Source organism: Melanerpes formicivorus, unplaced genomic scaffold, assembly GCF_026170545.1.
Source record: "Melanerpes formicivorus ecotype bairdi unplaced genomic scaffold, bMelFor1.0.p_v2 SCAF_26, whole genome shotgun sequence".
Taxonomy (NCBI): Eukaryota; Metazoa; Chordata; class Aves; order Piciformes; family Picidae; genus Melanerpes; species Melanerpes formicivorus.
The window spans coordinates 11,214,177-11,240,963 of record NW_027142378.1 but is presented as its reverse complement, the minus strand read 5'-3'; the positions used below and the strand labels follow the sequence as shown (position 1 = coordinate 11,240,963).

The 26,787-nt window shown below is 47.8% G+C and overlaps 1 protein-coding gene and 1 long non-coding RNA gene across 4 annotated transcripts in view; one reads left to right on the top strand and one right to left on the bottom strand.

Annotated features, from left to right (window-relative positions):
* Positions 1-3,153: 3,153 nt before the first annotated feature.
* KCNK12 (potassium two pore domain channel subfamily K member 12) lies at positions 3,154-26,290 on the bottom strand. Of its 3 annotated transcripts, XR_010989218.1 has the most exons (4): positions 25,819-26,290; positions 8,152-9,043; positions 4,743-4,859; positions 3,154-4,415 (listed from the first exon to the last, which is right to left on the bottom strand). XR_010989218.1 is itself a non-coding variant. In XM_068153676.1 (3 exons), exons 1-3 carry the CDS (start codon positions 26,168-26,170, stop codon positions 4,823-4,825), a joined length of 1,281 nt encoding a protein of 426 aa, XP_068009777.1. In that variant the 5' UTR covers positions 26,171-26,290; the 3' UTR covers positions 3,154-4,822. The 3 variants fall into 3 exon arrangements, 2 of the variants coding, with proteins under 2 accessions (XP_068009777.1, XP_068009778.1); XM_068153676.1 differs by having other exon boundaries at positions 3,154-4,859; XM_068153677.1 differs by having other exon boundaries at positions 3,154-9,043.
* LOC137448802 (uncharacterized) overlaps positions 4,408-26,787 on the top strand; it is a 92,083-nt gene continuing 69,703 nt past the window's right edge. The window contains exon 1 of the long non-coding RNA XR_010989219.1: positions 4,408-4,577. This is a non-coding gene — a long non-coding RNA (uncharacterized lncRNA). The remainder of the gene's footprint in view (positions 4,578-26,787) is intronic.

The following is a 26,787-nucleotide window of genomic DNA, read 5'->3' as shown; positions in this document are numbered from 1 at the left end:
AATCATTACTGTCTAATTTAGGATTATTTGGCTTTCCTGACACATTTTCTGGGGTTTGGTGTGTTGGGTTTTTTTTGGGTGGTGGGGGTTTTTTGGGGGGGTTGCTGGTTAGTTTTTGTTTGGTTTTGTTTTCTTTCTTTTTTTCCTTTAATAACCATGACCACTGAAGGTCAGCTGTTTATTAGATTGAAAGATCAGTGCAGGGAAACTGAAAAGCATGACATCTTGTGTGTAGGCTGTGAATAATAGGCAACCCTCTTTTGATCATTAAACCAGAAAATGCTCTCTATTTTTTCTGGTGGTTTCAGCCCATTAAGAAGGCAGCCCTTTAAGAAGGCTTTCCTGGCAGCACATTCCCTGCTGCAAACCAGGACCTGGTGATGGGATGGATCCCAAGCTGGGGGAGGCTTGGCTGGAGGAGGCAGCTGCAGGTTGCCATGACATTCAGCTCCTCTCCAAAAAAAACACACACAGCCCAAGGAAGTTTCACTTTCTGCTGGGGACTGAACCTATATTCATGGTCTCTGGAACATGGGTGCACTTAAATTTGGGGATGGAGGCAACTCCATCCCTGCACACCAGTCATGTCCTCACATTTTGCTTTCATGCAGATGAAGAAAATACAAAGCCTTGACTATTTCCCTTCAGAGTCAGGTGCACTGAGCATTAGAAGTGAACACTATGATAATTGTGTCCCATGCCTGAGCTCTGGGAGCTGGTGGTGTAGTTTAAGCACCTTGCCTTCTGTTCAGAGAACCACTTCTTTTGTTGCTTTGCTCTACTTGTGCAATGGTAAGACTTACCCCTCCCACCCCCCCTTTCAACTGATAAAGATCTCTTAGCAAACACAGCCAGACTTGGAAATTGATTCCTCTCAGAGTATTTATATATGCTGTTCTCATACAGAAAGCCTGAACAGGTATCTTTGCCCATTTTATGAGGAAAGTAGGACTGCAGCATCACTGCTTTGCCAGTGCAGAGGCTGAATGTAAAATGAGTTGATAATCACAGAATCACCATGGTTGGAAAAGACCTTTAAGATCATCAAGTCCAACCATTATCTAACTCTACCAGAACCATTACTACACTGTGCCTCTGAGTACCATATCTAGATGGCTTTTAAATGCATTCAGGGGTGGTGATGCAGCCACTTCCCTGGGCAGCCTGTTGCAGTCTTCAAGAACCCTTTTGGTAAGAAGCCTGAAAAGTCCCAAGTCCCTCGGCCTTCCATCATGGTACCGATGTTCTAGTCCTCTAACAACATTTGTAGCCCTTTGCTGTACCCTTTCAAGCAGTTCTCTGTTCCTCTTGAACTGGGGAGCCCAGAACTGGACAGAATGCTCCAGATAAGGCCTCACTAGGGCAGAGTAGAGGGGGAGGAGAACCTCCCTCAGCCTGCTGGCCACGCTCTTGATGCAACCCAGGCTGCCATTTGCTGCCTTGGCCACATGGACACAATTGTCTGTATCACCTAGCCAAACAGCTTTAACCACCCCCACCTAACTTCAAGCCACTGAACCAACCTACAAAAGGAAATCTTTGTGCAGCAGGAGTCAGTAAATTATCCTTGAAGCTGTAGCTGCATCATGTTCATGGTGTTTCTGGTAACAGTGGTTAGCAGCAAGTGGAACTCTTAATGTTTCTTCACCTGAATTAGAATGATGTTAGCATGCCCTTGGTCTGCAATTGCCAAAGAGGTTAAAAATATTCATGTTTTGAAGGTCTGTACATGCAGTTGTGTTTGCAGCAATCAGGTAGTCCTGGTTTTAATCCCTTTAGAAGCAATATTTACAGGAGGGAATGTACAGTATAGGGCTTCTTTCCAAATGGGATTTCCATCCTTCTGACTTCCTTTTGAAAGTTGTAAACAAAGAAGATAAAATGGGCAGGTTTGAGTAGGAAGATCTTTTTACAGAACTGGATGCTTAGTGTCCAGCTCTGGAGCCCTCAATACAGGAAGGACATGGAGCTGATGGAGCTGGCCCAGAGGTGGGAAAATGCTCAGGGGCTTGGAGCACCTCTGCTACAAGGCTGAGGGAGCTGGGGTGTTCAGCCTGAAAAAGAGGAGGTTCTGGGGAGACCTAATAGCAGCCTTCCAGTACCTGAAGGGGGTTTACAAGGATGGAGAGAGACTGTTTACAAAGGCCTGCAGTGACAGGATGAGGGGCAATGGTTTCAAACTGGAGAAGAGCAGATTTAGATTGGATGTTAGGAACAAGTTCTGCACCATGAGGGTAGTGGACTGTTCTGTTTTCCTGTGTCTCTCTGTTTAAGGGAGTGTGCAGCCCATTCCCTCTCAGGACAGGTGCTGTTATTGTTGTGTTTTGAGGGGGAGAGGCTTTCTCCAGGCCTCGTCTGGCAGTGAGTTTCCCTCTGCCCCTCTGGGCCTGCTGAAGCCTGTGGCAGGCCTGGGCCTGGCGTGGGGCCTGCTGGGGGCCCGCTCAGGGCCTGCTGAGGCCGAGTGGGGGGGAGGTCTCTGGAAACTCTGGAAGGTTTTGGCCTGGCAGGCACAGGTGAAGGACTGAGCCTCGTTTGTGAATGATTTCCTTTCACCTGAGTGCCTTTTGAGTATGTTTGTAAACTGAGTTTCCAGTGGGGAGCATTGCTGTTTCCCTCCTTGGGAAGAGGTTAAAGACCTTTCCTGTCCTTTTGCCCTGGGCCGCTCGGGACTCAAAACTAGGCCACAATTGTGGCCTTCCAGTATCTGAAGGGGGCTACAGGAAAGCTGGGGAGGGACTTTTTGGGGTGTCAGGTAGTGATGGGACTAGAGGGAATGGAACAAAACTACAAGTGGGGAGATTCAGATTGGATGTCAGGAAAATGTTGTCCCTCATGAGGGTGGTGAGAGCCTGGCACAGGCTGCCCAGGGAGGTGGTGGAAGCCTCATCCCTGGAGGTGTTTGCAGCCAGGCTGGAGGTGGCTGTGAGCAACCTGCTGTGGTGTGAGGTGTCCCTGCCCATGGCAGGGGATTGGAACTGGACGATCCTTGAGGTCCCTTCCAACCCTGACAATTCTGTGATTCTATGACATGTTCCTGCTCTCTCAGTGCAGAATGAGCTCAAATACAGACACCTTCGCCAACAAGATGTTCCATGTTGATTGTACAGTGTGCAAAAGCACACTTCATTAGTTATCAACTGTGTGACTCAAGTATTCAATATGCCCTAATTGACTTTATTATGGAACATAACATTTACTGTATTAGTTAAAGAGCACACTGAAAGCTGTGTGTTTGTTTGGAAAGGCACATCAGTAACCCGGTTAGAGCAGCAGCCATAGCCATAGATTTGCCAGCAGCCAGCAAAGTATGATGTTGATTTTGTTTAGATTAGCTCTGAACATTCATTGTAAGAATGAGTCACTGAATATTTTTCAAGTTAAAGGTTAGAAAATCAAAGGAAAATAAAAAAAAAGAGAGAATGGTCTCATTGCTACAGCTAATTTCCACAGAATTATAAACTCATCCCATGGAGACAAACAGGTTTAGATCAAGCCTGTATGCTTGGCTAGATGGCCCCCAGCACTGTCAAAGTCCTCCTTTCAGTAGTAAGTCAAGACATGCCTGAAGTGGTCATAGTACACCCAAATTTTCACCTACAGAAAGCTGGGGATGAGAAGGGCTGAAGCTGGACTGAGACACCAGCACTACACTGACAAGCACCAGCACAGTGCACCTCTGGGTAACCCAAGCATGGCACCAGATGGTCACCAGGAGCCTGAGTGATTTTCACACTAGTATTTTTTGCTGCAATTAGAGCTGGCAATCAGGTTATCCATTAGGAAGTACACATCAAATATGCACAAATATCCTTCATAACACACCTTCTTTCCATTTTAAATTGTGCCTAATGCTGCATAGCCTCAACCACTGCCTGACAAACCTTTGTACTTCTTGCTGGTGGGAATGGGGGTTCCTTGTGCAATGCCTGTTCTGCAGGGAGACAGGCAAACTACAGCCTCCTCCATCTGCCACTGAAGTCAGTGAGATTACTTCTCTGAACATCTCTATCACCTGAAGAGCATCCTTCACATTGGAAGGAAATTAAAAGCCATCTGGATGTTTTTTTTTGCACAAAATGAGAAGTGTGTTTGCAGGTGGGAAGAACAGAGAAGGGGATGACATCTCAGTGTGACTCCAAACTTTGTCCAAGAAACACACAGGGAAGAGAAACCCCAAGTAGTGAATTGCCAAACACTGGAGGTGTCTGTTCTTTGTAACCCTTCTGTCCTGAGCTCCAGGGGAAAGAGAAGACATTGCTTGGATTTGGTTATTGTTTCTTATTAAAACTCACTGAAATGTTTATTCCCACGTGCAAGGTATGAGCACACGAGCCAGGTGGGCACCCTATGTTCCTCCCTGCTTGCTGAAAGTCTGAGCAGCTCATGCTTGTGCCATCATTGCTTCCACCTAGGGGCTGGATCACAGAAACATCCTGAGTCCTGTGGCTTCCTGCTGCTCCTTAATGTTCTTCTTGGGCTCAGACAGAAGAAACAATGCAACCTGGAGCACAGCATCTGAGCTCCCATCAGTGCTACCTGCACAGCTGCTCAGCAGGCAACTGGGATATCTGTGCCAGGTAGGAGCCCCTGTGGCTGGTTTTGCAGGGTGGTGCAGAGAGGGTTGTATCAGGGAAGATGAACTTCAGAATCCTAAGTTAACTGTATTCTTTCAAGCCTGTCAAAAAATAAAACCAGGGAAAACCCCCAAACATTTCAAGAACGCAATACCACTCCCAAGTTACCTGAAAAGAAAGTGCAATCTAGTGCAGTGTGCTTTCACTGTCCCACTCTGCTCCTTCAGTTCCTCCTTATTTCTTGTGCTTCAGCCTGTCTCCGGGCACTGCAGGTATCTGCTTTGTCTGTGAAAATGAAATACCAGGAGGAATTGCACTTGGTGCAACTGCTGCACCTTCAGGGTTCAATTCACAGAAAGGTGCAAGGCTGCCCTGGCGCCTCCTGAGTTGGACCATGCACAATGAAAGCCATTAGATGCCCAAGTTAAAAAACAAGCCACAGAAAGAGCAGGAAGGACTAGGAGATTGACCTCAAAGCTCCTATGCCCTCTTGGCTCATACACTTAGGCTCTTGGGTGATGGGTGCCCAGGTAGTTCTAGCAAGCAGAAAAGTACTGATCTGGAGCTTGATTTTCATGCACCCTTGAAATTGTTTTGGTTACTGAATATGGGGGAATTGGAAAAGCCACCCCTTGTCAGATACTCCTCAGTAAGACCCAGCTCAGTAACTGTGCTCTCAAGCCTTTCACAAACTGGCCTTGCTGAGCCAGATGTGGATGGGGGAGTTTTACAGGGCTTAGACACAAGCTGGGGGTCCCTGTGGTTGCTTTGTGTCAGCTTCTGGGGATACGTGCACTACTGGGCATGCACTTTGTACACCTCTGAGGCTAAGGAGGATCAGAATGGAGCTTATCAGGAGTAAAGAAACATTAGACCCAAGTGCATAAAGTCTCAACCAGATGCCCAAAGCCCTTGAGGAACCCAGTTCTAGGAGCCAACCCAAGACTCCTGGAGTCAACAGGAAACGCAAAGGGTCCTGCACTGTGACTACTGGCACCAAAAAAGACTCAGAAACATTCAAACCATATTAAGGCAGACTGTGTGCCTGCCTTGGACCAGACTCAGCAAAGTTACAGGTATAGCAGAGGTGGTATGTACAGTTTTATACTCCTTCATCTGGAAAAGGTAGGTTGAAAACTATTTACAAACATTTGACAGGTCCCTAATCACAGTTGTAATATTTACCCTTTGGAAACCACTTAAACTGCAAAATTAAATCCTCTCAGTTTGCAAATATCATTCTTGAGCTCCCACAACATTACTGCATTTGAACATGTTTTTATGAGTAAAATGATCAACTTCAGTAATTCTGCTGTGGTTTGGGATGTTGTGTTTCCAAACTCTTTAATACCTTTGGGGCAGAGCCTGCCTGTCTTGATTTATGTAGAGTGGGGTCTGTTCTAATGATCAATATTCTGCATGATGGCAAATGTACCAAACTGCAACCCTAAGAGGGGTCTAGCTGCAATAAGAGAGAAACATCTCCTATGCACTCTTAATAATTAAAACACATAAACCATCCTACTTAAAAAGACTTGCCCATAGAGGTAATCCCAAAGGGAAAAAAAATAGTGATACATTTGTTTCCCTGTCTCTGCTCTTTCTAAAAATGGTTCCTGCAGCTCTGGAAGTTGCTTTCCTGAATGGGGTCTTTGCAGTCGGTCTTTGAATCTTCCCCAGTCCACAGTCTGACCCTACACATCCTGCTTAACATTTAGCCTTCAAACTAGGCTCACCAAACACTTGGACCTCTGCCTGTTCCTTCAGCCTTTTTATTACCTTCACAGCACTGAAAGAGTGGTATGGAATAGAGACTTTAGAGCAGTGATCCAGAGCTTTGAAAGAAATCTGTGGTAATTCCTATGCACCCCTTTCCCAGAAACACAGAATGGTAGGGGTTGGGAGGGACCTCTGGAGATCATGAAGTCCAACACCACCACCAAAGCAGGATCACCTAGGGCAGACCACACAGGAGTGTATCCAGATGGGTTTGTCATGCTAGACACTGGTACTAGGTTTGCTTGAAGGTGCTTCTGGTTCTCCAGCAGTCTGGGCTAGCACAGGTTAAATATGACTTTGACTTTTAAGACAGTAGCAACAGCCTTAGGCCAACTTGTGGTGTACCAATGTCCTGAGGGAAGCCAGCTTCTGGGGGACCTCCAATGCAGTTTTCTTCTAGATAACCTTCACAATCAGAACTGTGGGAAACAAGACTAGGATTGGGGCCCCCAGAACACTGCCAAGAAATAATCTGCATGAATCTCTACAACAATATTGCACAAGTAAAACAGGCAAACTCAGGATGACTGGGAGCCTGCATTCTTGGTTTGCTGCTTATATTCACGTGAAAGTACTGAAATAAACATTTCAGTGGCAATGCAAATGTTTGACACCAGAGGTGAGTACTGGATTTGCTTGCATTAAATGAAGCTAGTACCAAAGCTGACAGCTGCCTGTTTTCATTGTCAGCAGGTAGGGATGGGTTTTGCACATTTTAGCATGATTTCTTTATAATCTCCTGACTTTTAAGAGTTAGGCAGAAGGTGGTGTTTCAGACAAGACTGACTATACAAACCAACTTTTACAGTCAGGGGAATTCAGCCCATTTGATCCTCCACCACTGAAGTCAGCAGGTCTGTTAGAGTGAAGCACAGCCCCTCTAAAACTGGTGCACCTGCTGTCACCTACACCTATGTCACATACAGGCTTGCTGGAAGGAATTGCTGAGGAGCATCAAGCACAAAATTCAGGGCCAGATCCAGACTTCAATGTAAGATACTGCTTTAGCCAAACCTTATCAACCTCAAATTCAAATCTGGAATTCCGCTCGCCCATTTTATTGATTTTAACACAGAGTCTGCGTTCAGGCTATGATCTGAAGAGAAGGACGTTGGTTTTGACACCATCCTAGCTGTGCACTCCATCCTTGTAACTGTCACCATCCTAGCTGTGCACTCCATCCTTGTAACTGACACCATCCTAGCTGTGCACTCCATCCTTGTAACTGTCACCATCCTAGCTGTGCACTCCATCCTTCTGTAACTGTCACCATCCTAGCTGTGCACTCCATCCTTGTAACTGTCACCATCCTAGCTGTGCACTCCATCCTTGTAACTGACACCATCCTAGCTGTGCACTCCATCCTTGTAACTGTCACCATCCTAGCTGTGCACTCCATCCTTCTGTAACTGTCACCATCCTGACTGTCCATTCATCCTTCTGTAACTGTCACCACCCTAACTATGGCACTTCATCCTCCCATAATTGCATCAGAGATGGCATCAAAGATATCAAAGTCTCTTCCAAAACAAAACCTTGGGAGAAAACTGCAACATTACAGTAGATGTTACTGCATATTAGAGAAGACTTATAAACCCCCAGCCCCCACCGGCTCCAAAACTAAAATGCTGAACGCCCAACGGCTGTCGCTGAACTGAAAGCTTTCCAAATGGCTGTCTCTGAACCGAAAGCTTACCCTTTAAACACCATTTGATTTGGGGTTTTGGGCTGTTGTGTGTGGTTGTGTTTTGTTGTTGTTGGGTTTTTAAGAAACAAAAGCAATGTCAAAAAACTCTACCTAGAATCACTGGTTTCTGCCAAGCGGTTGTTCATGATGGCTAGAGCCCCCACCCCTGCAGAGAAACCATTCTGTCTCGTGTTGATACAAACGTTCCTCGGGTAGCCGTTGGCCGTCTCGGACAACTGCTTTTGCAAAATGGCCAAGGAGACTTTATTGGAGGCTGTGAGTTCCCTCATGGAGATCATCTCTCCTGAGAGTCTCCTGCCTTCGGTGTCGCTGTCATACTGTCCTTCGGTGTCCATGGAGATGTTCCGCCGGCGCAGGCGTGCTCCCGGGGTGATGGCGTTGCGGCGGCCCAGGCGGGCGCTGGATTTACGGCACTTGGGGCAACAACTGCATTCCAATTTTTTCAACACCCAGTTCAACACTTGCTTGATTAAGATGGAGATGACATTAAAAAGAGAGTATATGCAACATACCCCCATCAATATAAAGACAAAGTTCCCGAATCTGTATAATCCCTGATTTTGGTAGGCAGCGTTCTGGCTGCTTACCAAATCTCCGAAGCCGATGGTGCTGAAGGTGACAAAGCAATAGTACAAAGAGTCGACGTAGTTCCACCCTTCCACCGCCGTGTACATGGCGGAGGCGCAGCAGGAAATGGTAACGGCAAAGATTCCCAGGATCAGCAGCACGTGGTAAACGGATGGCTTCCACCCCACCAGGCTGCCCACCCCAGCCATAGCTGGCCCCCTGCGGAAGTTGGGAGGTAGGAGACCGCTTCTTCGCAGCTGTCTCTCGTGGCACGCCTTCATGATAAACGCCAGCAGAGAGATAATTCGCTCCAAGAAGAGGTTGAAGAAAAGGATAGTCCCAGCACACCCAAAAAGGCCATAAATGATGAGGAATACTTTGCCAGCCACGGTTGCTGGCGTGGTCATTCCAAAACCTAGGGTGTGGAGATAAATGGGGAAGGTTAATGGCATTGTTCTGCATGCATCGCTCACCACGCAAATCATAGAATCATGGAATGCACTGGGGTGGAAGGGACCTCTAGAGGTCATCTAGTCCAACCACCCTACAATACCCAGGGACGTCCCCAACTAGATCAGGTTGCTCAGAGCCCTGTCAAGCCTGACCTTGAACATCTCCAGGGATGGGGCCTCGACCACCTCCCTGGGTAACCTGTTCCAGTGTTCCACCACTCTCATAGTGAAGAACTTCTTATCTAAATCTACCCTGCTCTAGGTTAAAGCCATCGTCACTTGTCATATCACCACAGGGCCTTGTAAACAGTCCCTTCCCAGCCTTCTTGTAAGCCCCCTTCAGGTACTGAAAAGCCCCTACTAAGGTCTTTCTGGAGCCTTCTCTTCTCCAGGCTGAACAACCCCAGCTCTCAGCCTGTCTTCATAGGAGAGGTGCTTCAGCCCTCTGATGATCTTTGTGGTTCTCGTAGACCTGCTCCGTCAGGTCCATGTCCCTCTTGTGTTAGGGACCCAAGAGCTGGATGCAGTACTCCAGGTGAGTTTAAGCTCTCTGTTGACCAACTGTAACCCAGTGTAACCTTCTTGTCACAGAGATCTGATCACACAGTTCCTCCTGAGGGGACAGAAGTTTTCAGATGACATAAGAGGGGAAAAACAATACCTTCCAAAACCCAGCACTTTAAAGTCTTAACCAAACCCCTGCTGTGACTACCCTACCTGATATAATCAGAGGAAAAGCCATCAGATACCCACACTGCAGAGCCACCTGGCAGACTGGGAGGACTGGGAACACTGGGATCTCGCAGACTGACAATTGTAAGATTAGATGATCAACTAGCATCTGCATCCCAGCAGCACTGCTGCTATGGAAATCTCTTAGGCAAACCTTTAGAGTGTTTTGGTTTCTTTTCATGGTGGGAGTTCTTTGGCAGAGAGAACACAGCTTGCTTCATCTGAGGAAACAGGGGTTGTTTAGCCTGAAGGAGGCTGAGGGGAATGCTCTCTGCAAGTACCTGGAAGGAGGTCTGAGTCAGGTGGGGGTCTCTTCTCACATGCAAAAAGTGACAGGACAAGAGGAAATGGCCTCAAATTGTGCCAAGGAGAGGTTTAGATGGGATATTAGGAATTTTTTTTTCACAGCATTGGAACAGGCTTCCCAGGGAGGTGGTGGAGTCACCATCCCTGCAGGTATTGAAAAGCCATGTGAATATCATGCTGAAGGACATGGTTCAGTAGTAGTAGCTCAGCAGTAGTGGTGAAATTGCAAGCTCTAGGCGGGGGCTGGACTTGATGATCTCTTCCAACCTCCACAGTTCTATGGTTATAGATCAGTATCTTCACAGCAGAAGTAGTCTTCTCTGTAAAGGATAGTGAAGAAATTTGCAGAGTATCACCAGAAAACAAAGTATTAGCAAAGAGGTCACTAGACTTTGTTTTCTGGATCCATGGTCTCTCCATTCTGTTGTGCTAAAAGACCACCTTTGAGCAGCCCTTAAGAAGCCTGCCTTGGGGTCCATGGCTTAACCTGAGTGACTGGGAAGCTCTTCTCACTTCCTCCTCCTCTGTGGGGTTGAAGCTGATAGGGTTGGGCTGTCTGCTTGCAAGAGCCTTCTCATCTGATGATGAATATGAACTAGTGCCTGGTCCTCAGAAGAAGCCAGGGAGCTTGTTGTGGTTGCCAGCTAGGATACACAGCCAGCTCATTATGGAGAAGGCATCTGTTTCCCCATGCCTTATCAGCAAAGCATTGAAACATGTGCTTCACAGCAAGTGTGTGAACACCACCATCAAAATAAATGGGTTTATTGTCACACATATGGCTAGACACATTTATTAATTACAAAGAACAAAAAGACAAAAAAAGAGGTAGTGACAGTTTGGATCACATTGTGAATGCACTGAGGCTTTTCAGTGTTTTCCCCTGGTCATTTGTGAGAGATGCTCAAGGCTTCTACTTTCAATGTGGTTCCTTTAAGTGAGACTTCTGAAGTAGTTTTAACAAAATTCAGTCTGCCTTCCCTAGCTGTTTTTCCCTCTTCAGCACCATCTCTACCAGGAGGGCTTCACAGAACCACAGAATGTTAGGGGCTGGAAGGGAACTTGAAAGCTCATCCAGTCTAACCCCTCTGCCAGAGCAGGATCACCTGGGGCAGGTCACACAGGAACACATCCAGGTGGGTTTTGAATTATCTCCAGAGAGAAACTCCACAACCCCCCTGGGCAGCCTGTTCCAGTGCTCTGTCACCCTCACAGGGAAAATACTTTTCCTCATGTTTCCATGGAATTTCCAATGCCTCAGCTTCCACCCATTGCCCCTTATCCTATCATTGGCCATCACCAAGCAGAGCCTGGCTCCATCCTCTCGGCACTCACCCTGCACATCTTTATAAACATGAGTGAAGTCACGTCTCAAGTCTCCTCCAAGCTAAAGAGCCCTCAGCTCCAGCCCAGAATGGCATTGGCCTTCCTGGCCACAAGAGCACATTGCTGTCCTAATGTGTTCTGCACAACATATCTGAGGTGAGCCTCTGCTCAAGGCTAAGTACAACATGAGTCATGGATGACATATTGGATCTTAGGAAAAATTTCTTTCCTGAAAGGGTGGTCAGGCATTGGAACAGGCTGCCCAGGGAGGTGGCAGAGTCACTATCCCTGGAGGTGTTAAAAGCCCTTGTAGACATGGCATTTCAGGACATGGTTTAAAAGCCAGGTGGTGTTAGTTCAATGGCTAGACTCACTGATCTTAGAAGTCTTTTCCAACTGAAAGAGTTCTATGAGTCTCTGGAATGAATTCACCCAGAACTGCTTGGCTTCTGAGCTAGTACAAGGGGAGAGGGATAATGGTGCTTTGCATTTTTCATGGTCCTGACACGTATTGTCTGGGTAACTGGAGACTGGTTTTGTGTGCCTCAGACACAGTGTTTCAGCCTCTCTCAGTGCAGTTCTGCCCCATTACTTCTGGCACAAGCTCTGTGGCAGTATTGATTTCAGCTGTTTGATGCTTCCTCTGGCCCAGAAAAATGGAATTAGAAGAGATGAGTTGATAATAACAATTCTCAGGTAACATCCTTCAGCAGCCTTTCATGGCTAAGTGCTGGCAATTAATGAATGCCTCATAATAGGGTTTTGTGGTTACTGCTGTGCTCTTCTGGAGTTTTAATTTACTTAGGATGGTGATGGATTCAAGAGGTAGTGCAGCTGGACAAACCTGTGGCATCCTTCCTGTTGCTCTTGATTTCTTTTATCCATTTTCTTATGGCTAAAAGAGATTGTTGATGCCACAAGACAAAAAGGAATAGCACCTTTAGTACGTGTGAACTCTTCTGCTAGGCCAACTGGTTTGGCAATTACCTTGTCTGTACCAGGGAGGTGGTGGAGTCACCATCACTGGAAGTGTTTAAGAAGAGCCTGGATGAGGCACTTGGTGCTATGGTTTAGTTGGAGTTGGGTGATAGGTTGGACTTGATGATCTTGAAGGTCTTTTCCAAGCTGGCTTATCCTATCCTATCCTATCCTATCCTATCCTATCCTATCCTATCCTATCCTATCCTATCCTATCCTATCCTATCCTATCCTATCCTATCCTATCCTATCCTATCCTATCCTATCCTATCCTATCCCTATTCCATTCAAGGGGGTGACAATTTTCCAGTAAAGTTGCATTTGCCCAGAGATGGAAGAAAGTTTGGATTACCCCAAAAGCTGAACATAAGAAAGCTTTCCAGCCTTTACTATGGCATCATGTGTCCTTGCCTGTTTCATGCAGCTCCTCAGCTCCTCTTGTACAGGCATTCTGCCTGGGACTTGGCTCACACCCCAAGTCAGCACAGCTGAGCAATCATTTTAACTCCCAGAGTGTAGCAGCACTTGGATCATGAGAGCAGCATCACCGCTGTACCATTACATAACCATAGCGCAGTTCATTGAAAGGAACCAAAAGCCACTCCAGCTGTTGAATACAACTTTTGAAACAAATGATTTCTCAGAAATAAACCAAAGCCAACCACAAACAACTCTATAACCAAAATGCTGCTTCCAGAGAGAAGGAAGTTCTTGAAATACAAAGACTAAGCTCTCACAGGACTGGTCCCAAGCCATAGGGGTTACAGAACACAGATAAACTAAGCACAACTGATTTTGTTTCATGTCTGTTCCACACTTGCTTAACTTGATGGATTTGCAGTGGTCGTGGCTGGTCTTTAGTGACTGAGACATATTACTGTATCAAGGAACAAACCATCATATTTTGAACTCTATGCATGGTTTCTGGTGCCCCCTGCAATCCCTTTCCCCCCTGTTCATCATTATTTCATCATTTTGCCCCTGACAGAGTCATACCTGGAGCTTTCATAACTACCTCTCATTTATTCTACAGTTCCTTACTACCTAACATCCAGAAACAGTTGCCTTGGATACAGGGTCACAGCTCAGAGCTGACAAACCCACTGCAGATAGAAACCTTCTGCTGCATTCAGCACTTTTACCCAAGGAACAAGAACTCTACCAGGCAATTCTTCCACTGGACTTTGCCTTTTTCTAACTACATTTGAAAAACTTAATTTTCCCCTTAACACCTTTGTAAAACTTCTTTATTCAAACACCCTCCTTTGAGCCCAAACAGTACATTTTTTCAGAGCTTTTGCACTGCCAGAAACTTTTAACATCAAACTTGCTGTCCAATCACATTTGCTTTTACTTAGATTACTACCTGCAGAACTCCTGAACAGTAGAGGTCTGTCCAGTACTGTGTGAATTCAGGCACTTTGAGTTAGCCCCATGCTATGTCTGAAGACATGAGATACTGCTGCAGCTTTTAAGGCTGGCTTCATCTCTACACAAGCTTGGAGTCCTTGGTGATCCACAGACTGGAACAGATGTCCCATGGAGAAAACACTGAGTGACTATGAAGCTAAGGACTGAGTCCTATAACCTTTCTGTCACCTATCTACCTATTTATCTAACATCATTCTATTTATCTATCTACCTACCTACCTATTTACCTACCTACCCACCTACTTACCATCTACCTACCTAACCTACTTATCTACTTATCTGTCTGTCTATCATCTACCTACCTAAACTACCTACCTATCATCTATCTACCTCTCTTCCTCCCTGTTTCTGTCTGCTTGGCAATTATGTAAGTACCACTTCAATAAGCAGGCTGTTTCTGGCATTTTCTAACTTCTTGGCAATTTGAACAGCATACTTCTAACATGGACTTGTTCTCCACAAAGCCTACAGGATACAGATAGGTCAGAGGCTCTGTACATTTGCTTTGGCGAGCAGGGGGAGCTAACCCAGGTGTTCTTTTTCCCTAACTGTACATCAAACAAGCATATGTGGACCCAATCCCTGAGGGACTGTGGGAAAAGATGACCAGTCTGTTTTGCAACCTGTAAGACAACTGTGATAAACTCAGTGAATGTAGTTAAAAAAACCCCACTCAAGTCACACCTGCTGCTCCTTGATGCATCGCCACCGGTGAAGTGTTTGAGCCAACTGACACCCAGTAGGAGCCACAAAGGCAGAACTGGCCAGGAAATGAATAATTGAACATGAAGAAGTTTCAAGGAGCTGCAGGCAGTTAGGAAAGGCCTTCCACAGTACAGATTTTATTCTGTTTACACACAAATGTGATCAAGTTATTGGTTATCCATAGCACTGCTATGCATGACAGTGGTGGACACCAGAACTGATCCTCTATACTGAATTGAATCATCTCTACTGCTGCATTGGCTTGGAGGCTGCTGGTCCTCCTGCAATCCATGAGAAACAAGGAATGGTAGGGGTTGGAAAGGACCCCTGGAGATTGTGTAGTCCAACCTCCCTGCCAGAGCAGGATCAGCTAGAGCAGATCACACAGGAATGCATCCAGGCATCCCTAGAGGTGTTTAAAAGATGTTTGGATGAGGTGCTTAGGGACATGGTCTAACACTTGTGTGCAGGGAGATGTTAGGTTATGGTTGGACTTAAGGTCTTTTCCAACCAGGTGATTCTGTATGATTTTATGCTTGGTTTTAAAAAGTGAATAGAACTGTCAGCCTCAATTAACCCATGCTTCCTAGGAACAAAGAAAAACCAGCCACAAATTATTAACTTGGCAACCATGGCATTATGGAGCTAAAAGGTTAAGCTAATAAATAGTTGTTAGCTACCAGGTGCAACAGAAGGGTATACAAATAGACCAAGAGGTAGTAATATTTTTCTGTAGAGGGGAATGACAAATATGAACCCAAAATTATGCCCAGTGCTGACTCAGGTGAGGACAAGAGACAGGGCTGGGAAACTGTACCTTGTGCCCAGGGCTGGGAGACAGTGGAGCAGCTCCATCAAGGCAGAAATGCTGGGACTCCCCAGCTCTTCTGGCAACTTGTGATTTCTGCTTGTGAGCAAGGGATCTGCACCCTCATGGGTATCCCTGGAGAGCAGCAGGATGCTGGGGGGGCCTGCCCTGTGAGAATCATACAATGGGTTGGAAGGATTGCCTCCAAATGTCATCAAGTCCAACCCCCTCTGCAGTCAGCAGGGGCATCCTCAACTAGATCAGGCTGCCCAGAATGGGGCAAGAGGCACTTGCAGCAGAGAGCAGTGTGATGGAGAGGGCTGTGGAGGCAACTAGAGGTGCTGGTAGTTGTGATCCTGAGATTGAAAAGGGGACTCAAGTGTTCTGGAGAGGAAATTTTGGAATGAAGGTGGTGGTGAAGGATCTTGTCTGCTAGGAAGAGGACAGGTCTGATAGTCAGGGGCTAAGAAGCTGCAAGGAAGACTGTCCTGTGCAGTACCCTGAAGATGGAAATATGAAGCCTGACCCCAGGTGCAGGGTACTTGCACATGGAAGTGCTGCCACATGGGGCTGATACATCAGCAGGCAGGTGAGGAGAGGACTCCAGGCATTATGGAGAAAGCATCCTGAGTGACAGAGCTGGAACAAGGTGTTTATGGTGAAGGAAATGCTGGACCTAAAAGAGTAAGGGTGAGGTTTCTTCTCTTAAGGCATTAGGGGTATACCCCCTAAGATCCCACAGGAAAGGAAAGAGGAGTAACCTCCTCAAAACCCAGCTGCTCATGTACATGTTTACAGCAGGTTTCCCAAGTGTGTTTTATTATGCTGGCACCTTCAAGTTGAGCTTTCTAAGGAAGATCTTCAAGTGAGTACTCAGCAGGCACATTTATCAGCTCAAGTGGCTTGACTTTTGTAGACCTGAGTGATAAATGACCCTTAAAAATAGCAACACTGAGGCTTCAGCTTCACAAGCAGCACCAGTGCTCTTGCTCTGCACATTTAGCAGACGTAGCCAAGTGGGGTTTATTTTTCCTGGGTTGCCCTGCATGTTGTCTGTCCGTGCACAGGGTGAGAAGAAGGTGCATACCAAAACCTAACCAAACAAGTTCACCCTTGCTCACTACTGAATGCATTATCACAAAGACACAGCCCAACAAACACAGGAGGCTGATTATCTGCTCTGGCCAAGCTGCTCTGGCACAGAATAAAGCCAAGGAAGAAGGAGAAGTGTCTCTAAATCAGTTTTATTCCTGGCTGGGGCTGGCTGTTCTTGAGAGAAGACATAGGAGAACTGAGGCTGTTTAATCTTGAGAAGAGAAGGCTGAGAGGGGATCTTATCAACATCTCTAAGTATCTGAGGGGTAGTGTCAAGATGAAGGTGCCAGGCTCTTTTTGGTGGTGCCAGTGAAAGGGCAAGAAACAGTGGGCACAAGCTAGAACACAGAAGGTGCCAGCCCGACACGAGGAGACACTTCCTTCTGGTGAGGGTGCTGGAGCACTGGAGCAGGCTGCCCTGAGAGGTTGTGGATTCTCCTTCTCTGCAGACCTTCAAAACTGACCTGGATGCATTCCTGTGTGACCTGCCCTAGGTGATCCTGCTTTGGCAGGGGCATTGGACTCCATGACCTTTCCAAGCCTTAACAATCTGTCACTCTGTGATTTCTCTATGCAGCTTGCACAAGCAAGCAGGCACTGACTTGTGCCAAGCCACCAGCAGCCAGTTTGAAGAGGGAACATGTGGGGAAAGGTCATGGAATTGAGCCCCAAGATCTTTGGCAAGCTTATGTTTGGGTTTTCTGGTTAATAATACTATTGCAACAGAACAGAGTTTCTAATGAGGGACAGGGAACCTTCTCCTAAATGGAGATGGTGAAAATGAAGCTCAGAGAAGGATGACAACCAGAAGAGTGTGATTACCAGTTGTAGAGAAAAGGTGGTCAGGACCTGCAGGTGGCATTCCTCTTACTCATCTCTCTTGGGTTAATGTCATATTTCCCCTGATTAAGCAAGATGTCACTTCTGGGCTTTCCCAGCCTTAGAGATAGGAAAGGCTGTCCAAGGCTTATCTTTTGACTGTGTTAAACCATAGACTTGTAGCATATTATTCTTCTGCCAGTGGGCTTTGGGTAGGTAGGCATTCAGAGAACATCTGTGTCGTGGTAGCTGGGTCAGCTTTTCTGCTTCACAAAGAGCCTGTGCAGGCAGACCTGTGGAATGAAAGAATCCTAAAGATACAAACATCTCTTCCACTGTTTGACCACAGGCTTGGGGTTTTTTTTTCCAAATCTCTATGCAAACTTCTACAGTCACACCTTAAAGACAAAACTCTGGCAAATCCACCGTAGCTTGATGTTTTAAGTATGCCTTCATGAGTCTCTCATTTCAGGAAGTTCCAGCTGAAAGCAAGGCACCACATTCTCCAGTGTCTTTTTGCCTCTTCTAATTCATTCACAAAGGCACAAAGACCTAATTCCAAGTAACTGCAACAGAAATAGAGAGTGGCAGCACTGCTGCCTAACCACTTCTTCCTCATTTTCTGTATTTAACCTTTCTGTAGTATGCATTTCACTTGATTGCTTGGAAATGGAATGACACAGGAAAAGCTTTGTGAGCTCATCAAGACACCATTTTGAGCTTTTGATTCTATCTGAGATTTTCCTGGTGCTTGCAGCTCTGCCAAATGGACAAATCATAGAATCATAGTATAGAGTCACAGAATGACCTGGGCTGGAAGGGACCTCCAAAGGTCACCCAGTCCAATCCCCTCTGCAGTCAGCAGGGGCATCCCTAACTAGATCAGGTTGCCCAGAGCCCTGTTGAGCCTCACCTTGAGTATCTCCAGGGATGGGGCTCCAACCACCTCCCTGGGCAGCCTGTTCCAGTGTTCCACCACCCTCATGGTGCAGAACTTGTTCCTAATGTCCAATCTAAATCTGCTCTTCTCTAGTTTGAAACCATTGCCCCTCGTCCTATCACTGCAGGCCTTTGTAAACAGTCTCTCCCCATCCTTCCTGTAGCTCCCTTCAGGTACTGGCAGGCTGCTATTAGGTCCCCCTGGAGCCTTCTCTTCCCCAGGCTGAACAACCCCAGCTCCCTCAGCCTGTCCTTGTAGCAGAGGTGCTCCAGCCCCCTGATAATTTCTGTGGCCCTCCTCTGGACCTGTTCCATCAGGTCCATGTCATTCCTATACTGAGAGCTCCAGCCTTGCACACAGTACTCTAAGTGAGGTCTCACCAGGGCAGAGTGGCAGAATCACCTCTCTGGATCTGCTGGCAATGCATCTTTCGATGCAGCCCAGGATGTGCTTGGCCTTCTGGTTGCAAGCTCACACTGTCTGCTCATGTCCAGCTTCTCATCCACCAGCACCCCAAAGCCCTTTTCCACATTTCATGACGCAGTTTCTTTCTGCCCCTCTCACTGAAACCACAATTTGTATTTAAAATATTTACTCCACAGCCATTTCCAGCCCCAGAGGGCTTGAAGCAGACTTGACTCCACAGGCAGGGAGCACAAATGACATTTTATGTTTGGTTCATCCTCAGGAGAGGAATAAATTGCTGGCACAATACTCAGTCTGAGCAAAGAGGTGACAGAATAGTCAATAATGAATAACCAAACGGATCTGATCTGTTTTAATTGAAGTTTACTCAATTAGTTTCTCCCTCAGTTCTCACACAGGCAGATCTCCTCTAGTCACTGCTTCTGCTGTCATTAAATTTGCCTGCTTAAGATTTGAGAATGAAGGTGAACGTTTGGCCCATCATTTCTGAAGGGAAAGAAGCTGTGTTGACACAAGCTCAGGAAAGTTAAAATGGATTGAAGAATCACTCTGGGGCTACAGATGTTATTAAGGTATCACTGCTGCTATTCTCAATGAGTAAGGAGAACTTACTTTGGATTTTTAAACACGAGCAGTAGAAGTGCTTCACCCACACGCTAACATCAGACCCCATCAAACTCTTCCATTTCTTATCTTATTCCACTCCAAAGCTTTAATTACTTGAAAAGGCTGCTAATGCTTTGCCTCAGCTAATGCAATTACATTTAATTTTGACTCTGCTTCTCATCTGATTCAAGAGGGACTGCACTGAAACCTTCTGATGTCTACAGATCAGTGTACTACCTGTGGTGATATATAGACCCCCTGAGCTGAGGGAGATGTGTTACTGCTTACAGTAATGACACGTGCTGGCAGCATCAGACCTACATTTGTTGGCCAATGAAATGAGTATGGTGGGATTTCCTAAAGCTCTGCAGCTATTGACTTCAGCAGAAGCAGGCTGCTGAGGAGATACAAAATGAAACCTATTTGTTTGGTTTGGATGGCCATGCAGTTGCCCTTAGATTCTAATTCTGGTTTGCTGCTTCAGTGTTTCTGTTCACAGAAGGTTTTATTCTCACTGCTAAGATTTATTGCCCTCAGGAGGACGTTCACACTTCCACCACTCGTCGGTGTGACCCGTACTTATCCCTACCCTTCTTACTGTTGCTAGATATTATTTTCTTTACCATTGTTCTTACTCCTATTGTTCATTCGTTCTTTGTAGTCCTCCTTACCTCAGCCTGTGGGCTTTTGCATTTGGCTCCCTATTTCTCCCTCCCATTCTACTGATGGGAGGGAGTAAACTGGAAATCATGTGAGTGGCTGCATGGGGCTCAGCTGCAGCTGGCCTTAAAACCATGACAGAGAATTGTAGAACCACAGGATTGCTTGGGTTAGAAGAGTCCTCTAAGGTCACTGAGTCCAACCTTCAACCCAACACCACCATGGCCATTAAACCGTGTCCCAAAGTGGCATGTCCACACATTTCTTCAACACCTCCAGGGATGCCCATCAGTAAAAGCAAGAAAAATCATGAAGTGTCTATGACCTGTGTCAAACTTAAGACAATGGGAGAAGGAAGAATTAGTTGAATGGAACAAAAAGAAATGAGGATCAAAAGTAGGATTAACAGCAGTGAAGAGGGACAGGGATATTAAGGAACAGAAAGAAACTGTTAAACTTCACCTCTGACTTCTTTGATTGTCATTAACTTGGAAGACTGCTAAGGCATTAAAATAATACTCACAACTTTATCAAGCAAATAAATTATCAGTAGAGGATGGCATGCTAATTGGGAGAGAGACAGCACAAGCTGGAGAAACTAAGAGTGCCTGGAAAAGGCAGCACTACATAAGCTGTAAGAGAAGGAAAGGAGCAGTGTCTCCAGGAGAGCAGAAGTGGGGAGCAGAGGCCAGGGACTGGCCAGGTTCCATGGGAACACATCCTCTAGGGTTTGAGGCAGGATTTAGATTTATGAGACAGCAGTAAACAGGGCATTTGGTAAGACCAGTACTGATGATCCCTCGCTGCTATTACAGGAGTGATAACTGGTTTGCAGCTACAGTGAGGTTGCTTAGTAATACAGACTGGCTGGAGCCACACGTGTCAGCTCCACGGATGGAAAGATAGCCAAGAGGTATATTGGCCCACCAACCTTTGGTTGGCAATCTCCAACCTCTTGTAAATCCATAGGGAACTGAAACACAGGGGGTTGCTGCCCATCAGGACTATCACTGAAGACCAAACTGAATGTTGTGTCAAGCAGGAGGCATATACACTGCTTCAACTGCCTAAGGCAGAGGCATCCTGAAAGCTGCAGAAATGTCCCTGATCATAGAATCATAGAATGGTCCAGGATGGAAGGAACCTTCAAAGGTCATCCAGTCTGACCTCCCCACATGCAGCAGGGACACCCCCAACTAGATCAGGCTGCCCAGAGCCCTGTCGAGCCTCACCTTGAATATCTCCAGGCTTCAACCACCTCCCTGGGCAACTTGCTGCAGTGTTCCATCACCCTCATAGTGAAGAACTTGTTCCTAACATCCACTCTAAATCTGCTCTTTGCCAGCTTGAAGTCATTGCCCCTCACCCTGTCACTGCAGGCCTTTTGTAAACTCCAGTTTGTCTTTTGTCCAAACCTGAACCAGCACACAGGAAGTCAAAATCAAACTTCTGCTTCTGAGATAAGAGATCATATCTTATGTGATACTGAGCAATTCTTTATGCTGTGATGTTACAGAAGGGTGCCACTCTGCATCCTTTTTGAAAGTTCACGGAGAACAGGAAAGATGCCTGAGGACTAGAGGAAAGCCACTGTCACTCCAGTCTTCAAAAAGGGCAAGGAGGACTCCAGAAACTACAGGCCAGACAGCCTCACCTCTCTCTCTGGAAAGGTGATGAAGCAGCTCATTCTGGAGGTCATCTCTTAGCACATGCAAGGAAAAGAAAATGTTATCAGGAGTAGTCAGCATGGATTCACCAAGAGGAAATCATGCCTGACCAATCTGATAGCCTGCTATGGTGGGGTGACTAGCTGGGTAGATGAAGGGAGGGCAGTGGATGATGTGTACCTTAACTTCAGTAAGGCCTTTGACATCCTCAAAAAGAAGTGCAATTTCATTGTCTTGGGCTTAACTTCTCCAGCTGTAAACCAACAAATAAATCTCCACTGTACTGATGTGTTTTGAAACATTTGGTTTCCAAACTGGGGTTTAAGAAACCTCTGAAGCTCTTATATTAAACAGTCTGAGCAGATGTGCTCTGTAGAAGTCATTCAGTTTAGATGACTGAAGCACAGTAACAGCTTTGCTTTGGGGGGCTGGCATAACCCAGCAGGGGCAGGTAAACCCTAAGCAGTACTGAGACTGATCAAAATAGTATTCTAAGGATTCTTTTTCCCCCTTTAAGAAAGAGCTTTATTTAAAGTACTGAAGTTCCTCCCTCTCGCCTTCTAGAACAAAACCTCAACACATTTCAGATCAAAGTGATTTCAGCGCAACCCTTCAGCGTGGACACCTCAAGTCACCCACGTAATTACATGGAAATACTCCAAGTCAAGCTTCCTGTTGTTGCTCTCAACTACAAGAAGGCAAGCTGTGATTTAGATTACTTTTCTGCTCGGAGCACCCAACCTATGCCTACAAATTCTTATCTATCAGTGGCACCCAAAGAAGTTAATACTCCCATGCAGCTGGGTTCAAGTAGAAATCATTGCTATGGGCACCAGGTCTTCATCTGAGGAAAATCACTGTAGGATCATTTCTCTCACAGGAATATGACAACCATTGGACCTTGGAACCTCTTGCTCTCAAGTTCTTTATGGAGACTACCCAAGTGAGAAAATAACTTCTGGAAATTCACCAGCAGGCTGATCAACATTGATCAAAATATCACACAAGCCTAAGGAACCAGATCTGGCTGCAGCAGACCAAGCTGAAACACAACTCTCATGCTGGCTGCAGACCTGATGTAGGATGGCCAAGACAAATAACCTGACAGTGTAGCTTAATCATTGCTCACTCTTCCAACTGCTTTCTTGTTTGGTTTTTATTTGTTTTTTCTTATTTTCCATTCTTCCTCATGAAGAGAAGTGTGTCCAGCAGGTCAAGGGAGCTTCTCCTGCCCCTCTACTCTGACCTAATGACAACACTTCTGGGGTACGGTGTCCTGTTCTGGGCTCCCAGGTTCAAGAGAGAAAGGGAACTACTGGAGAGAGTCCAAAGGAGGGCTACAAGGATGATTTAGGGACTGGAACATGTCTTATGAGGATGGCTGAGAGCCCTAGGGCTGTTTAGTCTGGAGAAGAGAAGGCTGAGAGGGGATCTGATACAAATATCTGAAGGGTGGGTAGAGGAGATAAAGCACTTCATGAAGGGGAGCTGCTTGGCATTACAAAGGCCCTGCTCAAGGAGGGTGGATGGAGCAGTTTTCTCCTAGCCCGACTGTGCCTAAGCCTTGTGTTCACAGAAGGATGAAGAACTGGAGTCTCCCTTCCTCTGTTCAGCTTACACAAACCCCAGGAAAATTTGCAGTTCAGTCCCTGAGTGACTGCACTTCAGTGCCTACGTATGAAGCATTTAGCAGTTTTATTAAAGCCAGTGAGAGCAAAGTGAAGACTTGAAAAGGCTTTGCAAGTTTTCTGTAGGTTGGAATCCTCTACAGATAAGAGGCTGAAGAACCTGTGGGTGATTTACCCTTGGCAGACATGGCATCTACTTGCTCTTTGTTAAGCAGTGAGTAAGAAAGCTTCCCGATGCGTCACCAGGATAGGAAGGTGTTTAGATGGAGTAATAAAGTTGCTTTGACACATGCAAGTGATGAAGATGTTGAGGAAGGCAAGCTGTTTTGACTCTAGGTGTCTGGTAGTTCCTGGCAATGTTGAGTGAAGACAACATTCTCCTTTGTCAATGAAGTGTGAGGCAAAGGCAAGTGAAATTGCTCTAAACCAGAATGATACAGCATGTGAGCCGCCAGAGGAATCAAAGCTACTCCAGTAGGTAGGCACAGAAATCAGCTGGTGAGGTGGGAACAAAGGGACCACAAAAGAATGACTATGAAACTGCTTCCCCAGGTGACATTTTGATGCCTGCCACTTGGCTTCTCCCATGCTGAGACCTTGAGGGAGACAGCTTTCTGCAGCTTTCATTCAGAGGACAGCTTTTGGACTTTAGTGGGGCAACTAGTTAGTGTGCTGTAATTTCTTTTTGCTTCTGCTGGGCAAACAGCTGCCAAGAATTGACTGACTACAACCATGCAGTGGAAAAAACCTTGCCCATGGAGAAGCATCTGAGCTCACCGTGGGCTTTGCCTCTCTACAAGCTGCAGCAGCTTGAAGAGGCGAGTGAGGAGACGTGCTGAGGTGGGGGCAGCATTTCCTCTTCATCTGCAGGAACTGTAGATGTAGCTCTGCCAGGATGGTGTGCCACAGCCTCGGGATGCCTGCGCTCTGGGAGACTGCTGCTCCTGCCAGGGACATGCAGCTTGGTGCCCCCAGTACTGCAGCTCTGCCATGGCCTTCACTGGGCCCAAAGGCACAACCCAGCTTCAAGCCAGCTTCTGCTGCATCTCCTCGCTTTGAGCAAAACCTTGCTCTACAGCAGGCTTGCTGAATTCACCCCAAGCAGTCCAGGCAATTCAGGAGTAAGTGCTTGCAGGTAGTACACCAACAAAAGGTACTACTCAGGGGAAGGCTTGGCAGAACCCAACCTTTCCTGCAGCTCAGGGCAAAACCAATCTTCAGCCTCCATCTTGCAGGTGAGATGCAGACATTATTGGCTATGAAGAGAGAGTGGTGCCCTAGGTCACACTACAGGAAGATGAGAAACAGTTCTTGATTCAGCCATTTACACCTGTCAAGACTTCCCAAAAAAAAACCTCCCCGGAGTTTCTCATTCCCTCCACCCAGGTACAGATGACTGCAGGACAATGAAGTGGAGATGCAAACAAAGGCTTGCAAATGAAGAGGAAACATTTTACATTTCAATAACCAGGAAGAGGTGAAGCCTGTGTTGGCAGATCGGCCACCCCCTGCAGATTTCTCTGCTTGCTACAGCAGGTGGAAGGAAATGAGTGGGTTTGTTAATAGACTGGTATTTTTTTGTCCATCCACTCAGGTCAGTCACAACTTCTTAAAAATACATGGTTCTGTGATAAAGGAGAGCCTAGCACTTAATGAACACGGTGTTTTAATGAGTGGACAAAGGAGTGCACTCCAGCAGGAGAAGTTGAGGGAATTATTCAATGCAAAAAGTACCAATGCTGGACAACACTGCTGCAGTCACCATCACGCCTCTATTCTACAGATGAGTCACTATTGATAAAACAGTTTCCAAACCTAAGTGCAGCAAGGAGCTGTGTGTTTCTGCCTCTCTAACGAAGGGGAAAAGCCTGAGATTTCTGCACAGGAGCCCCAAGACAACTGGCTTGTTAGAAAACTTAAAGAACTGCTAGAGAGAGAGAGCCGTTGAGATCCTGTGTCCGCAGGGAGGAGATTTCTCAAGCAAGGCTCCGAGCGCGGCAGGGAGCCGCGGCTTTACTTCCAAGTCAATCTCCCACATAACAGTTCTTGCCGGTGCTTTTAGAGTAAAAAAACAATGGTCAATTTGAGAGTAAAATTCAAGCCGCTCCCCAAAACTCGCCACACAACTGAGCTCGCAAAGCATTGCTCTCCCTCAACAGCTATGGGACGTGAATCCCGGCCGGCAGCGATGCGCTGACACTTATTAGGTGCAACTGGAAGACATACGGCTTCGTGTAGCTTCCCTAGCTATTCCCGTCCGCACTTTTAACTTCGCCAGAGGTTAAAACCAGTACCGAGCCCAGCGCGAAAACCCGGCTGGAGCTCAGCATGTTCAGCCCTTTCGCTGTCGCCGTTAGTGAACGCACCGGCGCATCCTGGGCCAGCCGAAGCCCAGCTCTGCCACCGGCCAGCCGGGTGGTAACAGATAGGATAGGCCACAGGGACCTAGGACTGGGACAGGGACCTGAACTCCCCCACCCCAGTCCAATCCTGGGTTGCAAGGTCCCTTGTTGCCGTAGCAACGCGGAGGCGCCGCTCCCCAAACTTTGGTCGCTATAACGACCGCCCCGCAGCCGCAGCATCCCCCCCCCGGCCCCGGGCGGTCTCTCACCTATGGTGGAGACGACAGTGCCCACGAAGTAGAAGGCGCCGGGAAAGTCCCAGCGGGGCCGCAGGGCGTCGACGCGGATGCCCGCGGCCATGGCAGCCTCGTAGCTCCGCAGGAAGGCGCGCAGCTCCGGCAGGCTGATGTTGAAGATGCGGCTGAAGTTGTGCAGGGTCCGGTTCCAGCGGAGCTGCGCCGCCGCCTCCGACGGGCTTTCGAGGGCCGAGAAGACGGTGGCGCCGGCGCTCAGGTACGCCGCGATAAGGGCGGCCAGCAGCAGGAACCGCCCGTTGTCCTCGTTGAGGGGCGCCAGGCGCCGCCGGCGGCAGGAACCCGCCGCCCCCCGCGGGGGCATCATCCGGTGCGCGGCGCGGCTGGCGGCGGGCGGCCCCCGGCGGGCATGGGGCGGCGCGGCGCGGACACCGGCGCGGCGGCGGCTTCGCTGCAGGGGCGGCGGCGGCTCTGAGTCATCCCCCGGCGGGGCTGCCCGCCTGGCTGGCGGCGGAGACCTGGGGCCGCCGGCCTCGCCAGTCCGCCCTCAGCCCCCCGCCCCGCGTTCTCGGGGCCGTGGGCTGCAGCGGCGCGCCCCGGCCGGCTCGCTCTGGCCATGCGGGGCGGCGGCGGCGTCCCCGCCGCAGGGGGAACCGCCGCGGGGAGGCGGAGGCTCCGAGCGGCGCCCGGTCGACGGCGGGCGGAGGGCGGGAGCGTGCGGCGCGGCCCCAGGGGAGCCGCATCCCCGGCTGGAAGGCTCCCCCGGCACCGCTCCCGCCGCCGCTGCCGCTTGCCCGGGCCGGGGAGCCGCTGCCGTTGCCGCACCCCCGGGGTGCCGCCGCGCCCGGCCGGGGGAGGGACGGGGCGGAGCGGCCCGGCCCAGCCCTGCCCCGCCTAGCCCTGCTATGCCTTGCCTTCCCTTGCTTTGCCCTGCCTTGCCTCGTCCTGCCAAGCCCAGCCCTGCCTTGCCCTCTCCAGCCCGGT

What these genes read in the sequence shown, in the direction of transcription:
- KCNK12 (XM_068153676.1), bottom strand. Translation starts at nt 26,170, where the DNA reads ATGATGCCCCCGCGGGGGGCGGCGGGTTCCTGCCGCCGGCGGCGCCTG. An exon ending in CACTGTCGTCTCCACCATAG is followed by an intron (nt 9,044 to 25,818) that starts GTGAGAGACCGC and finishes TCCACACCCTAG; the next exon opens with GTTTTGGAATGACCACGCCA. An exon ending in GCAGAAACCAGTGATTCTAG is followed by an intron (nt 4,860 to 8,151) that starts GTAGAGTTTTTT and finishes TCATTTTCACAG; the next exon opens with ACAAAGCAGATACCTGCAGT.